The sequence below is a fragment of the Falco peregrinus genome, chromosome 2, assembly GCF_023634155.1.
Source record: "Falco peregrinus isolate bFalPer1 chromosome 2, bFalPer1.pri, whole genome shotgun sequence".
NCBI classification, from domain to species: Eukaryota; Metazoa; Chordata; class Aves; order Falconiformes; family Falconidae; genus Falco; species Falco peregrinus.
Window position 1 is genome coordinate 119,318,122 of NC_073722.1, and position 15,535 is coordinate 119,333,656.

The following is a 15,535-nucleotide window of genomic DNA, read 5'->3' on the forward strand; positions in this document are numbered from 1 at the left end:
TCCCTGCCATGTTTTTTAATCAGCCTTTCCATTTCTGCTCCCTTTCTCTCGTAGGAGGTTGCATTATGACTCTCCCTGCCCTCGCCCTTCCCAGCGAGGTCTTGGCCCTTCATTCCCATCAGTGCTTCAGCACCTTGCCCAGGGGAAGGTCACAAACCTGAAGGATTTCATAGATGCATTCAACCTCATTCTGGTTCTTGAGTTTCGGTTGATCTCCCATGAACCGCATCAGAGCTGCAAAGGAAAAGCTAGTGTTCGGGTCTAAGCAGAGGTGATCCTGCCACACGGCAGGCAGTAGACTAGAAAATGTCCTAAAAGCTTTTCTGCCTCTCGCAGGCTATTACAAGACTTGCATTGGACACATGTGGTCAGTGGGACATCAGCCCAGGCAGGGTGTGTTCTTGGACACTTTTTACTCAAGGCAAAGTGCATTTTGTTGGACACTTTCAGTATGGACACAGGTGGTTATTAGCTGCAGAAATGCCTTAGAACGAGCTCTCCTTTCACAGTCTTCATTCCCTGCCCTGGGGCCCGTGTGCCCATGTGTGGCCACCAAGGCCATCCCACTCACCCCCGCTCCAGCCTCTGTGGTATCGTGTCCTAGGGAGGTACTTACTCTTGAAGTTCTTTGTAGCAAGCTCGTTCAGCTCACTGTCAGAGTACCGGAGCAAAGATGCCTGGATTGGGACCTACAGGGCCAGAATACAAGGGTAAACTGGGGAGGCAGATTGCGCAGAGCTGTGCTGCAGCCTTCACAAGAAGACACAAGCTCCCAGTATCTTGCAGGTAGCACTGAAGACTAAGGGGCACCTACACTTCTCCAGAGACTGCAGCCAAGGGTCTGCTCTCTGCATTGTCGCTATGTGGGGACAAAGCCAGAGACAATACTGGAGCTGGGATTCTGGCTGTAGCCATGGGGAGAGACTGGGCTCACCTTAGTGTGCTGGACCAGGTCAGCTACACTCTTCTTTTCAGCAGATGTCCCCTTCAATCCCTGCCTAGACAGAGGAGAGGGAACATACAATCCAAGAAATATCCCTAGATACGGCTTGGTGTGTGTCAGGCCATATGTATGCCTGTTCAGAAAGGACCACAGCCTACTCACGTGGACTGAGCATCTCGGAAGTAGGCTATAGCGAAGTCCATCATGGTATAATGATCACCAGCAGGGACTAGCATGATGCTGTTGGGTTCTGATGTCAGGCTGGGAACAGAACTCTGCAGGGACAGCCCCCAAACCCACCCTAAAAAGTCAGCTGAGGAACTGCAGCGCATATTCTCACCTGCCAGACCTCATCTGTGTGTGGTGCCTCCCCTTCCCACTATGACAGTATTTGAGGTCTCCATCTGCAAGGCTTAAGCAGTCATCTTCCCTCTAGCCTAGGAGGTCAGATGCTACCCGGGCCATGGACCCACCCTGGCAGCTTCCAGAGAGCTCAGCCATATGCCCCTAGAACTTCCCCAAGGATAACTCACCGTCACCTCCCTGCTAGTGTTCCTGCTCTCTGGGGAAGCTTGCACGCTCTTCTGCCACCCTCCACATCTCCCCATGCTGGTGCTGAGGTAATCAGGGGCTGCGGCCAATTGCACCAAGCTGGTGGGGAAAATACCACAGCGGCCACCAGTGGAGCCGAACTGCCAGCCTACAGAAACAAGGGAGAAAAAGCCTGGAACCATGGCAGTTACCAAGAGAAACGAGCAGTCAAGCATTCTAGCGGCAAAGGAGAGCATCAGACTGACTAGGTTTTCCCGCCTCCTATGATAACATCCCCTATAACTATGGCAGCTGGAACAAGGTGGGCTGCCGTCAGAGAGTGGCAGAGCTAAATGCTGGCTGTGCCAGCCCTTCACAGCCTGCTTTCCTCTGGTTTACTCAACAGCAGCATGTAGGGCATCTGGGCACCATGGGTCCAGCAGGCCCTTGGACGCAGTCCCCACCTTTCCTGCAAATCTCAACAAATTCCCTCACCTGGCTCCATGCCCTGCATGGGCAGTAACTCAATGAGGTCACCCTTCTTGAAGCTAAGAAGGCTCTTGTCATCCACGATGTAGCTGCGCAGAGCAACAACGTAGTTGGCATCCTGGGGAAAAAGCGACAGGGGGGGGGGTCAAATCTCATCCCCAGGATGTGAAGGACTCAGACCATTTCATCCCATGGACACTCTCAGGTCCAGGTGGGAAACCACCATTCCCTACTGCACTGCAGCCACTCCCTCACCTGCCTCAGCTCCTGGAGGAAGAGTTCCACCATGGCCTTGATGCACAGAGCCTTTGGAGAACGCAGGAAGAGCTGCTCTGTCTTCAGGGAGAACTCCAGGGCATTGTTGCCCTTCAGTTCCACTGACAGCACATCTGCAAAGCTGAGAACACAGCCTTCATCCTCAGGCTCCTTCTGCCAGAGCTAAGGACGCAGCTCATGGGGGTGGGAGCTCATTCCAAGGACTGAAAACGGAGACAGGCCTCAGCATGCTCCAGAGGGTGGCCTTTCACCAGCACTGTGTTACAACAGTAACAGCACCATAGGCTGCTCATGGCTTTCATCACACCACTCTGAGGACCTGTCTTGTGATGACGTGTGTGGAGCTGACTCTCACCTAGCACTCACATAGCGTAAGCAAAGCACAAGATAGAAGGAAAGGGAATGGCCAAACTCATTAGAAGGAGGGTCAGTGAGTCACAACTAGCTTAGGACAATCCTAGATAGCACAGCACAACCAGGGAATATTCAGCTCACTCAGTTTGCCTCCTAACACTCTGAAAGCATCCTGCAAGTGACAAATTATCCTGCAGCAACTAGTGTCCTTTTGCTCACCTGTAGCTGTGAAGAATCTTCAGGTGTTCAGGATTATAGCCAGCTGCTTTCACCACCTTCAGCAGCCGCAAGCCCCGGTGAGAAACACCCAGGATCTGGACATCGCTTCCCCCTTCCCCCTGTAAGAGAAGTGCAGCAGAGAGCATCAAAGCATCTGGACAGGATGCAGCAGGGGAAGAAGATGCTACCACATGACCATGAAGGAGGACCTGGGCTGACAGAGGTGTCAAACCCAGAGAAGTACATAAGGCACAGAAGAATGACTGATGTGTGGCCAGGCAGGGAGACAGAAAGAGATCCCAGGTGAACTAAAGCCACACAGCTAAAGCAAGCCCAAGGTCTTGAGAAAATTAAGACTCACATGAACTGGGAAGAGGCGAGAGAAATAGTTAGCCCAGTTATCCCGAGCAGCCAGTACAATTCTCTTCTTTATCGCATCCTCCTGAATGGACTGGACATTGTTGCCAACCCGGAACTCCACTACCAGGGTTACAAAACAGATACTTTCTTAGTAAGACAGAGATGGCCAAGTCTCCCTCTGGCCAGGGACTCATTCACACCAGTCCCCCTCAGTGATTACAGTGCAGCAAACAACATGCAGAGGCGAAAGGATACCAAATTATTTTGCACACACCAGTCTACTACTATTTTCTCTCCCCCTCTCCATGGAGCTCTTGTCAAATACGACAGTTGGATTTTAAGGCAACTCAAAATTCCATCCTTGGGCTTCAGTTTCCTCTTCCCACAATAAACATACCAGAACTAAGTTTTTCTGGCCCAGAGAAATTTCAGGGCAATTTTCTGGCCATTTAGAGTAAACAAACATTCCTACACTGCACTACACAGCACACACAAATGTGCTTGCTTGCTGCAGTGACAAACATTCCTCCTCTGCCCTAAGTCCTGCCTGAAAGGGCTTGGAGGATGGTTTCTCATTTCAAATCAAAATCTGGGATGGGCACAGGGAGGAAGGGATGATGGGGCTGTTAATTACTTAGCAGGTCTTTCATCTTGCGCTTCTCTTCCCTGGAGATCCGAAAGCAGGAATCAGAGAAAGTGTCACGCATGATCTGCAAAGGAAGGAAACGGAGAGGCTTCCACTGAAAAGACCACATCTGATTATGCTGGAGTATCCAAAGCTATTAAACAGACTGAGTTTCAGAGAGGAGTGAACAGGGGCTTCACTGAACGGACCTGGAGGAGAGGCCATCACTGCTAGGGATATGCAGAAGCAAAGGCAATTTGTGCAATGTAATTACGGAGTGTTTTGTCCCCAGAGAGACGACAGGCCTTGAGTCATACACCAGTACATACCTGTTCACACAGCAAGTTCAGACAATAAGGGTGACTGAAATTTTCTTTGGGGTAAAACACCTGTGAGAGGAGGATAAAAACAACAATGATGTTACAGATGTTTCCAGATGTTTCAGAAATAGCTCCACTGCCAGAAAGAAGTTAATTCATCCCCAAGGACAGGCAAAGAAAAGACACCGTGAATGTGAACAGAAAGACCAGGAGTGAAGGACCAAAAGTAAAGTGGTGAGACCATGGGATGAACCCTGGTGAGTTCAGTGCACTCTCCAACACTTGATTTTAAACACATTTGTATTATTTTAATAGGAAAGCACCAGGTAACAACAAATTTACTTTATTTGTAGATTTCTCAGTGCTTTATAGAGAAAGGAAAGGACAAGCAAGGAAACTGAAACACAAGAGCCAGTAAGGCAGAGTAGGACCCGGATCCCCTTTGAGATGCTTCCCTGCCTCTGACTCCTGTCTCATGTGACCTCCTCCCACAACTATCTTTGTGCTTTTATATCAGACTGGCTGCCTATGACAAAAAATTATTTTAACCAAATGTGGGACCAGTTCCCTCCCACCATAGCCAGCCCTCAGCTAATGATCTGTACCTCTTTGCGCAGAAAGATTTTCCAGGCAGGGTTGACATAGGAAAAGCTGACACTGGTAGTGAGCTTGAACAGCTGGGTCTTGATACCATCATCTTCTACTGTTACAGCAGAGTCTGTGTGAGGAGAAAGAGCAGTTAAATTGGGTTTTGCTGAATCACCTTCCCACCTGCCAAAGACCTACCAAGAGGAAGGGGACAGTACCACATGCCTGACTGAAGATTACTGTCAGGAGCCCTCTTGAAGGTCAGTGATCAGCTAATGTGAATGCATGCACAGAACAGTCGGCGTCTAAGTACCAGCATTTCTGATAGCGTTTATACTTGCTGTAGTAGCCACAAAGTTCAACGCTCATAATAGAGACACTCCAGAGATAGGGACCACAGTGTCCCAGGCAAAATACTACCACTGTGCTTCAGGTTGAAGACACAAGTTTCACTTCATTATAAAAAGGCTGTTAAGGGTTTCATAAAGACATAAAAATTCTCCTGTGAGCTTGCAGGCTAAAAAGTTCTGGTACAAGGCAACCAGTACTTGCACTGGATTTTCTCTCTGCAGGAGCATGACAGGCTCAGTTTGAAGGCAGCCATTCAAAGGCATTGCTTTATGAGGTAGGAATGTCTTCATTTAAGCACTCCCAACTTTCAAATCTTCAGAATTCATAGACAAGAAACATGGTAGATCCCATGGTTCAGCTGTTTCTATATCCCTATTCAAAAGCACATAGGGATTTTTTAGGCTAATTCAGTTAGTTTGATTTACTTTCACAGGACTTTCACAGAGAGGGGGGGTGAAACAGGGAAATTCTTTTATACCAGGGAAGCTGCTGCATGATGGAGTCCTTCAGTAATGTGTTTGGCTGACTGTGCCTTGCATGTTAAAAAATGTGATGCTGATGAGAGTTTTAAACAGCTTGAAATACATTGGTAAATGTATCCAAAATAGCAGGGAAGTACAAAATGAATTATGGCTCCAAGCTCCCACTGAAATTCAGAGGCAAAACCTAAGACTGAGTAACACTTCTAAACTACTGCTGAGAAGCAATAGCTATGCCATTTTTTCAGGTGGGCAGCATCTTTATGTGAGTCTTTATGTGGCCAATGTACAAGGTGTCCCAGGCTCTCATTCTCCCTCTGGGACACATTCCCTCATTCCTCAGCCTGTCTCCAAGGTCCCTCCAGGCAATCTGGATAGTAAACTACCTGGCTTCCCATTCCTCCCTGGTCTAAAGTCCATCTGTTGAATCACACCTTTGACAAAGTAACTATGCTTCAGGTAGGCAATAAAATGTATTGTGAACTGGACCTTGATAAAGCTGTAGCCCAAAGGTCCTTTCTGCTTTTAGCTATGTTTTTCAGACAAACCCAGCCCCTCCATCATCTGTGCCTGACATTCTGCACTGCACTGCACTGGGAGGAAAGGGAAGAGTTAGAGCTGGGAAATGCCATGCTGATTACTGGGCCAGACTAGAACTATGACAGTCTCTCTGATTTCACACAGCCCACGCAAGTCTTTGGCCAGGTGGCCGATGACAGAACATGTGCTGTGACTCTCCCAAGCCACTGGGCTGATCCCAACCACATCCCCTCCCTGCCCCCCACTCACCAAATCCCACTCGGGTAAAGTCAATACTCACCCTTCCCTGTGGATTCCTGCCAGCCTTGGTTCCCAGGCAGGAGAGTCAAAGGCAGTGGTGGGGGAGAAGGGGGAGAAGATGGTGCCTGGGAACCTGGTGGGGTGCTCTCCTGGCTGAAGACGGACAGGAGAGGCAACTGCTTCTCCTTGATAGACGTGGAAGCTGAGCCTGGCTTGGGCTTGAGTGGTGGAGGTGTTTTCTTCTCCTGTGGCAGGGAGGGTGGCTGCAAGATAACAAAATCATTTGACCCAGTCATCCTCTGCGTTACTGTGCTCTGTCCTGACACTGCTGTTATAAGCCATCCCTAGGGCAGCAGTCGAATCCTGCAAGCAAGCTCTAGGTGAACAGGGATACCAGGACCTTGAAATCAACACACTACAACCAAACTCAGGTGCAGAGAATCAAGTATTTGAGATTGAAGCCTCCAGTTGAGAAGGGGAAAAAGACATTAATGGGCCAAGACCTTGGTGCCAAAGGAGAGGAACATGAGCTGCTTGCTTCCAGATCAGCCCTAAACATACCACAAAAGGACTTGCTGCTCCAAAGCCTTTTCTTCAGGACCTCAAGTGACTTTGTAGATTGAAACCCAGTCTAGGATGGGCAGCACCATGGTGTGAGCTCATAGCTAGCTAGTAACCCAACAAGAAATCACCTGGCTGCTACTGCACTACCAGGTAGCTCCCAACCTGTTGGAGACTGGATATAGAGGCTCTTTCTGCTGAGCTCTTAAGGTGACCGGAGAGCACAGAACTCACAGATTTGGATGATGGGAGGTTCATCATTCCCAGCTTAGCCAGAGCTTCATTTTTAGGGTCATTCTTCTTTATAAATGGCTTGGACACTCTCCTGCAAGGAAATGGGGAACACAGTTACAGGGGGTGCGGACGGGTTGTGGCCATGTGGCAGTGCTGGGATGCTGTCCCACTCATCTCATTCCTGCCCACCCAGGTGGATCCCGCTCTCTCACCTGACGGGCTCAATGGGCTGCGGCTCAGGAGCTGGCCTGCTCTGGTACATTTTGATGATGTTGCCGATCTCCCGGCTGGGTGCACGCCGTGACTCAGGGCCTGAAGGCTTCACTACCGGTGGCTCCTTCTTCACTTTTGGTGTCTGCTTTATTGTGTTTGGCTCAGAAGGTGGCAAAGGGGGAGCAGGAGCTATTGGGGATGACAGCTTTAACCAAGAGACCAGCAAAGACACAGGAAAAGTCCTTTATTTCATTTGAAGATCCCTCTCTTTCACACCTAGGCTGACTGGCCATAGCCTTCCACTGCCTTGCTTTGGGATCCCACTTCCCAAAGCTCAGGCCTTTCTCTCTCTCCTCTCCCATCAAGATGCAGATTCCCAGAAAAGCCAGATCCTTTCCTCCTCTGGCTGTATCCTGGCCTGATTGTCCTGGAAAGTTCCTGCTGATAAGCCTGCCTGGGTCACCACTGCACAGCATCTTACCTGCCTCTGTTTTAGGGCTAGGCTTCTCTTCTTTCCTCTTCTCCTGCTCCTCTTCCTTCTCCTCCTCCTGCTTTGGCTGGGGATTTGCTGGAGGGGTCCAGATTTTGGAAGGAGGCCTGACTTTCTTCACTCGGATATGTTGCTCTCCTGCATAGAAAGAGGGATCTGAGCTAGTTGAAACCACACCCAAAACCTAGCATTAACGGCATAGTTCCACCCTTTCATCAGTCAGCAGAAGCCAATGCTTTCTAGAGGCAAAAGAGTGTGTGACAGTCACAAGCCCAAAGATTTCTACAAAACTGGCAACATAACACTTCACAATCTGAACTGCAGTCAGGCACCAAAACCTCCTGCTGCACACAGCACTACCAGCTCCTGCAGGGATTAGTTGGGTTCCAGACAGGGAGACAAGAATGCCTTGTTACGCCAAGGAGGCTGCAGAACAAGGTATTATGATGAGTGAAATTCCCAAAGTGGTAAACACTCACCCATTTTCTGAAAATATGCTCTCTTCTGCTGGAAGGTTTCCCGAGGAGAATCATCATCTTCACTGCTGGAGAACTGGTCTACCGTGTAGTCGTAAACCTGTGAGAAATTCACAACACAGTTAGTTAGCACTAGCCAGCAGATACCGCCATAGTGCTCTTAAGTTCAGAGGTGATCTTCCCTCGCCAAGTTCTGATCTAGAACTTCTCCCCATCTGGCAGTGTCCTAAGAGATCAGTCTATCACCCAAGGAATCATCAACCAAGTGCAGAGAAGGAGCAGTATGTTAGAGGTTCAAGACAGCTTGCTGGAAAATAAAGAACTGAGAGATTAATTTTCCTGTGGAAAAATTTAGATCAGCTGGGAATTAATGGGCCAACACTGCAGCCAAACCTCCACAGAGCTAATGTCACTAAGGTTTGATCCTGTGTCTTAATTCAGCAAGCAGAGTTTGAAATGCCACAGTATCCTAGGTAAGCTTAGCTCTGTTCTCCACTCTGCCAAACCACTGCCACACTGGAAGGGAAGCAGAGCAAATACAAACCATGAAATTCAAACCAAATTCACCACCCCTTTTTGTTTCTCATACCGGTTCTTCTGCTGGCAATTCTGGAGCTTTTGGTGGTGGTGCAGCATTCTGGCTGCTCGGAGGCTTCTTGGGTTTTGGAGAAGTGGCTGGTGCTGGGGCTCGGGTTTGTGGTGGACTTGGGACTCTTGGCCTTGAGTTCTCAAGAGGCTGTTTCCACCGCTGCTGTTGCTGCTGCTGCTGCTGTTGCTGGGAAATGCTTATAGCTTGGAGGGTCATCTGCTGGGCCTGAAGAAAGGAATTGCAATGTCCATGAGCTCTAGGCTACATAAAAACACCAGTCAGGCTGTCCCATTCTTTCACTGGTAATCACAAAACATCTACATAGTCCACTGCAGATTTTCCAGTGTTATGGACAAGGCATGCCCAGGGAGTCTGCTCCCACCTATCCAAGTAGGCAGAGCTCCTAACAACAGCCCAAATATTCAGCTACCAGTGAGATAGCCTAGGACCTCCATGCACTCAAAAGGCTTTGTACAGAAAGCAGAACACCACAAATCCGCACCTGTAGCAAATCCAATCTTAAAAACACATGGGAATTACAGCTGAGGCTTCTCAGGGCCTGCTCTCATCCCTGCTACTTGCTCACCTATTGTGCATCAGTGTCCCCAAGGGGGAAAAAGGGGGTTCACAGTTTTGCAGTCTTAAATAATCCCAACTTTATACAGCTAACCCCCAGCACAAGCACAGATTGTTACAGAGCAGGCCTAAGGCAGGAGGGGAGCATGGCTAACCTCTTCACAGCACATACACCAGTGTATTTTTCTTCCCCAGTTCCTGGTCCCCTCCCAGCCAATCCCTTTCACTCACCATGAGCATGGCTTGCTGGTTGATAAAGGTTTGCTGTTGTGCTGCTAATTGATTGGGATCTACAGCTGGAACCACAGGCTGTGGCATAATCATGGCTGTGAAAGACATACGCATCTGCAAAAGCCCACAGGCATTCCCCCCAGTGCCCGAGCATCAGCCCAGAGCTGAGTGTTCACTGTGCACCCCACCTGACATTCAAATGCACAGGCTCCATTGCAACACCCACCTTCCCATCCTATTCCCCTGTATGGTTACGGAAACGCTGTGTTAATACCTGGCATAGGTGTAATCCCACCAGCTGCTGGCATCATAGGCGTGGCTGCTGGCATCCCCATCATCGAAGGCATGGGCTGGTAGACTGGTGCTTGAGTCATTCCAGAAAAGCCTAGAGGTAAAAGACCATATGCACAGTGTTTCTGGGGGGACTGCAGATGAGAAAGTCCTGATCAACCCCACAGAACGCATTGCATAGGCTGGGTACCTCTGGTTGTCTCCACATGTACCAGCCACAGGGACATGTGAATGGTTTATCTGTTCACACACAGAAAGACACAGCAAACTCAAGTGGAAAAAGGAAACGAAAGAGAAATGCATGGCCTGCCAGACTTTACAATAGGAGTATCCAGACCCTGCTTCTGCAGCCTAGCTTAGGACACCGCCATCCTTCATGACTAAGCATATAAATAACTCCTGTCTGTGTATGATTACAGAGCAGGGTTTCTTCTGAGGGATGGGCAAAGATGTCTGGGAGTGTCACATCCCTATCTGTCTCTTTGCAGCAGGTATCAAGGGTGAGTGAACAATGAGACCTGGCCTGAGTGGCTTTGTGTATCATGTGAAGGAGCTATGGGGAGAAAGGAATTCCTCTGCTTTAAGCAGTCAAGTCACATTTGAGGCCACAAAACAGAAATCCCACTGAGGGCAAAGCCAGCAAAGCAAGGGGCATCGACATCAGTCTCAGCTAGGAGCGAGTCAGCACACAACACTGGTCTACTGAGTCATGATGTCAGTGAAAGTGGTCCAGGGGTGCCGTGGAGAGACGTTCACATTCCTCGCTGATCTAAGTTGCCACATAAGTGAGAAACTGGCCTCAGGCCAATGATCTGTAATAGGGCTTGCATGCCCCAGAGACTCTACAATAGCCAAAAATAGTCCCAGTCTCAGTAATGATCTGAACAGGACATTCCCCACATTTCTGAAGCCACTGGGTATGTTCCTACACATGCAGATTTCTCAGTGCCATTAATATATTGGTGTTTGACTCCACCCTACCGAAAATACCCGAGTCTTAGCTCCACAGAAATGAGGAAAAGTAAAGAAACCAAGCACACGAAAACCTCTTCAAGGTTCAGACTTACTAACCCAAGGAATAGCTAGAGATGATGGGAAAGTCTGTAAGGAAGCAATAAGAAATATTAAAACCCTCCCCTGAGAAAGACAGCAACTGTTTTATGAAAGCACAAGGTGAACAGAAGCTGAATACATGACTTAGGGGTAGTACTGGCCTAGGGAACAAGTGGCCTAGGTCAGAAGCAAGACACCTGTTGCCTTGACCCCAAGACTAACTCGAGAGAAATGAAGAGCAGAACAAAGGCAATACCCTTACCTAGCACCTTACCCAAAGCATCTGTCTCCCAGCACTTGGGAGTGAAAAGTGTAACTTCTGATGACCTACACTAAAGAGCAAAGTCAGCTGAACCCATGTAATAATTAGCTCTTAAGGGACTACCTGACTTGTACTCACTGAAGCTTATGTAGCCCCACAGGTGTTCTCAGCTGTCCCCATCCCCTTACAGACCTGCAGAAGGGAAGATTCCTCTCTGGGTGGGTCCAATCTTTCCACCTCCTTTCATGCGTCCAGTCAGAATCTCCTTGTTCTCCATATCCTGCATCAAGAAAAAAAAAAACAGTTATCTGAGCTCAGAGAGATGGACTTCACAGAGGGACAGCCACCCAGAGGCATTTTCTGAGCTGAGCAGGGGCAGACTGAACAGGCAGAGGCATGCTTGGGAGAGTCACAGGAACAGGATTGCTGCAGAGAGGAAGTAGGAGTGAACATCAGGGGACTTACTGGTACTCTGGAGCCTTGATGCAGCACAGTGCTGAAGAGATCATCCACATAGTGATCCAAGCCTACAGGGGTCCTCAGGTCATCTCTGAATCTTGGATCTAAGAGCAGAGAGAAGGCTGGTGACAAGGCAGACTAGGAACATTCCCCTGCCTCCAGTGCCTATTAGACAGTCATGTTTTGGAGTGGAGCCCTTCCTTGCTCTACATCACAAAGAATCACCCGTCTCTCCCTCTGCTCCGATTCCCTGGATAAGACCCATCTAGGTAAGGTCTACCTTACCTGGGTGGAGACTGTTGAATTCTGGGGGCAGGCTAGGTGGTGGGAAGGTAGGCGCCTGGATGCCTGGAGCAGGAGGGATCCTGTTGAAGAGGAAAATGAGGTGAGGACAGTGCAGAGTGCTGAGACAAAAACCAGCCACTGGGTGAAAGGGCCACAAGTGGTGGGGCAGGAGGATTAGGTGACTTACAAATCCAGGTCAGAGTGCTGGAGGAAGCTTCTCTCCCTTTCAGGAGTGATGGGGTACTCAGCCAAGGACTGAGAGGGGCTGCTGAGGTTGCTGGCATTCTCCATCTCTCCAATGAGGTCCAGCACAAAGTCACAGCCCAGCAGGTCCTGCCATGTGTTGCCAGTAAACATGGAGATAGACCACCCTCGAGACTTTTTATCACAGCCCCTGGTAATAGGAAAAGAAAGGAGAGAAAAGGTGTCCAGGTAGGCAGGGGGAAAGGAGAGAAAGGAAAACTGCATTTGGTTCCTTCTTGTCTTATCTATCCTGGCTTAAGTCCTTAAGGTTTAGGTTTAGGTTGTGAATTGACTAGTGCCCAGGGTCAGGAAAAAACTAGAATCACTCAAGATTTGTCTTTTTTTTTTTTTTTTTTTTCATCTTTTCTCTGAAGCTGCTCTGACAGATCACGCCAGTGATTCCTCTGTTCCTGAAGAGGCCTACAGTTTATGCATGCAGATGGAAGGGTGAAGGAGACAGCACAAGCCTAAGTGGGTAGGGTGTGGCTATTCCACATCTGACCATAAAAATTCTAGCCTGCTGTCCTGACCAGTCTTAACCTTAAAACTAGTGACAGATTATTTCACACACCCAGATCTTCCCCCATTCTCTGGCAGTACCTTGCACTCAGGATCCAGTCTGCATACTGCTCCCCAGTCATCCAGGACTCCACCTCAGCTGAGATGATCTCCTCTAGCACAGAAAAGAAATTCAGTACAGACAGCCACCCCAACAGGACCCAAAGCAACACCTAAACTCCACAGGACACAGGCAGGGCTGGGCTGCAGAGTCTTACACACTCCAGGGCGGGGGCCACAGGAGGACTGAAAGCATGTAGAGGGCTCCACATGAACATATTCATAGCCAAAATAACTGTTTGATGGCACAGGTTGGCATTTCCAGCCTAACAGCTGGAAATCCTCACAGTGTCCTGGTTCGCTTGGGCCACCACTCCAGTCACCAAGAAGCCAAAGTAGGGATGTTCTGCATTCAATTCACCAAGCTTCTGATTGCTCAAGAGGCAGCATAAGCCAATATTTGAGCAGGATGAAAGGCAGGAAGTCCCTATAGCAAAGGCAGCAGCTGATGCCGCTTGGGCTATGCAGTAATGGACAACAGGACCCTAGACCCATATTGATACCCAACCAGAGCAGCCCTATATTGAGATGGGCCCAAATCCAGAAGAATCTCATCCCTCAGCCTGAGCAGTAGATGTCATCAGGCCCAGATTTTGGGAGTTTTGGATCTAGATTCAGATGCTTGTATCCCCCATGGCTGTACCAGCCAGAAGCAATGGGTGTTCTGATCCCTCTTTACTAAGCTGAGTATTTTCTGAATGCTGATTTCTGCACTGGAAAAATCCTTAGGGACTACAAGATAGCAGAAGGGCAGAAACACGAGTTACCATTGAAGGTATGAACATCCAGTACCATCTTCCCTCTTCTCTGGTTTGCAGTCCACTCCAGCTGAGTGGGAGGGTAGGCCCGAGACAATGCAGAGTCTATCTCTGTGTGCTGTGCTGCTGTCAAGATCTTGCGCTGGCAAACAGCGTTGTAGCCCTCCATGCCATGATCTGACACTAATCTAGAAAAAGGCAACTGCATTTAGCACATTGTTCATTTCTCTTAACCTTAATGAAAGTGTAGCTAGGTCTTTTCTCCTCCTTACTTCAGCAACGGCTTCTCCAGTGCTGGTGAAGGGGCAAAGCAGCTCAGCAAAGTCGCCATCAGGACCCAAGCTCGCTGGCTGTGCTCCATGTCTGGGTTTTTCCATGTCTGGACAACCACCTGACTGAAGATTTCATTGCGCAGAGCCACATTATTCAAACCTCTCCCAGCAATGTAGTTGCCCAGAAGTACCTCCTGCCAGCCATCGAGACTCTTGTCACCAATGAACCGCAAAATCTAGAAGCATCCGGGGGGGGGGGGGGGGGGGAAGAAAAAAAGAGAACTCTCTAGCTGCAACCCTCTGTCCCAAACTGTTGTTGTAAGGTGACAACCTGGTTTGTAGACAACAGTGTATTTGTGAGCCTAAGAGTAGCCAATACTCCAAGTGGGATCTATTCTCAGGTTTTGTGCACCACCTAAATTCTGGAGAATTTGGGAGACAGTGTTCGGAGGGACTGGACCCTGCCTAAAAGTCAAGACTACTTCAGTCTCTTCTTAGTTATGCCTCTGACTCAGAATTTTTCATGGGCAAAATACTTCCCCTTCTTTGGGCAGAGGTCAGATACATGAGCCAGTTACTGTAGGCAATTTGTTACTGTGTCTGAGTCCACAGGTTGCCTAGGTATAAAAATATGTATAAGAAATTGATGCTTAGCTGATCTTTGTGAAAAGCTCAGAGTACCAGACATGAAGAAACACTGTCTAACAACTGAATGCTAAAAAGACTTTGGTGTAGTTAATATTATACCAAGTAGTATGAGATGTACCTCAACAAACTCATTAAGCAAGGATTCAGCTTCTTGGCTATGCATATCAACATCCTGATGCTTTTGTAATTTGTATTTCTCACCTTAGGTACAGAATAATTTCTTTCAGTCTCTACACTTTAATATGTCACTAGATCAAAATTTTTCTAAAATGCACCATGGACAGCTTTGGAAAGAACTTTTATCAGTGATGGCTCATTTTTTTCTCAGAGAACAACACTTTTTAAAATGGTTAATGGTAGTAAGTGTGTCAAAGACTCACTGAGAGAAAACAGGAGATGGTGGCTGGTTAGTTCTCATGGAATTCTCTGTTGTAAACGCTTACGTGTTACAGCCTTTGCCAAAGAAATAGCTGTATTTTTTTGATCAGCAATGGAGAAAAATCATCTTTGATCTTCAGGAAAATAATAGTAGCCTACTTAAATACAATCCTATTCACAAGATTTTTATTGAAGCTTATGGTCTTCTATAATTAGGATCATGAGGACAAAACAAGAGATTGGGTTTAGGTATTATCTTTCCTAATGGGCTTATTTTAATTACACGTAATTCTCAAAAAGATTACCAGATTTACTTAGAAATTATCTGAAGTTTCATTCTCTTTTCAGGGAGTGAAAACTACCATTTTTAAAGAAGAAATGTATGCTTTGCATCCACAGAGATGAAATAATACCATCCCCCTCATGCAAATACTACAGAATTAGGGTGTGGTTCCAGGTGTAGTTTTCTTTATGATAAAGTCCCTGCCTTTTTCCAGCCTTTACACAACAGTTCACTGTCCCCTGTTGCGTACTGACGCAACTGTATGCCTGAGATACAATCCATACATTTACTATAAAACAC

At 48.0% G+C, this 15,535-nt stretch overlaps 1 protein-coding gene across 1 annotated transcript in view; it reads right to left on the reverse strand.

Moving 5' to 3' along the window:
* The window catches only part of LOC101923439 (unconventional myosin-XVB), a 28,728-nt gene that overhangs the window by 7,416 nt on the left and 5,777 nt on the right, over nucleotides 1-15,535 (reverse strand). The window contains exons 6-33 of the mRNA XM_027795723.2: nucleotides 13,927-14,162; nucleotides 13,664-13,842; nucleotides 12,879-12,951; nucleotides 12,223-12,429; nucleotides 12,036-12,115; nucleotides 11,757-11,854; nucleotides 11,484-11,571; nucleotides 11,048-11,077; nucleotides 9,960-10,070; nucleotides 9,686-9,780; nucleotides 8,879-9,103; nucleotides 8,293-8,389; nucleotides 7,805-7,951; nucleotides 7,323-7,512; nucleotides 7,111-7,201; nucleotides 6,356-6,578; nucleotides 4,723-4,835; nucleotides 4,127-4,186; nucleotides 3,807-3,882; nucleotides 3,174-3,292; nucleotides 2,813-2,931; nucleotides 2,219-2,360; nucleotides 1,970-2,081; nucleotides 1,477-1,643; nucleotides 1,106-1,218; nucleotides 935-998; nucleotides 617-689; nucleotides 158-234 (exon numbers count right to left, since the gene is read on the reverse strand). Coding sequence (XP_027651524.2) covers nucleotides 158-234; nucleotides 617-689; nucleotides 935-998; nucleotides 1,106-1,218; nucleotides 1,477-1,643; nucleotides 1,970-2,081; nucleotides 2,219-2,360; nucleotides 2,813-2,931; nucleotides 3,174-3,292; nucleotides 3,807-3,882; nucleotides 4,127-4,186; nucleotides 4,723-4,835; nucleotides 6,356-6,578; nucleotides 7,111-7,201; nucleotides 7,323-7,512; nucleotides 7,805-7,951; nucleotides 8,293-8,389; nucleotides 8,879-9,103; nucleotides 9,686-9,780; nucleotides 9,960-10,070; nucleotides 11,048-11,077; nucleotides 11,484-11,571; nucleotides 11,757-11,854; nucleotides 12,036-12,115; nucleotides 12,223-12,429; nucleotides 12,879-12,951; nucleotides 13,664-13,842; nucleotides 13,927-14,162 — 3,405 coding nt within the window. The remainder of the gene's footprint in view (nucleotides 1-157; nucleotides 235-616; nucleotides 690-934; nucleotides 999-1,105; nucleotides 1,219-1,476; nucleotides 1,644-1,969; nucleotides 2,082-2,218; nucleotides 2,361-2,812; nucleotides 2,932-3,173; nucleotides 3,293-3,806; nucleotides 3,883-4,126; nucleotides 4,187-4,722; nucleotides 4,836-6,355; nucleotides 6,579-7,110; nucleotides 7,202-7,322; nucleotides 7,513-7,804; nucleotides 7,952-8,292; nucleotides 8,390-8,878; nucleotides 9,104-9,685; nucleotides 9,781-9,959; nucleotides 10,071-11,047; nucleotides 11,078-11,483; nucleotides 11,572-11,756; nucleotides 11,855-12,035; nucleotides 12,116-12,222; nucleotides 12,430-12,878; nucleotides 12,952-13,663; nucleotides 13,843-13,926; nucleotides 14,163-15,535) is intronic.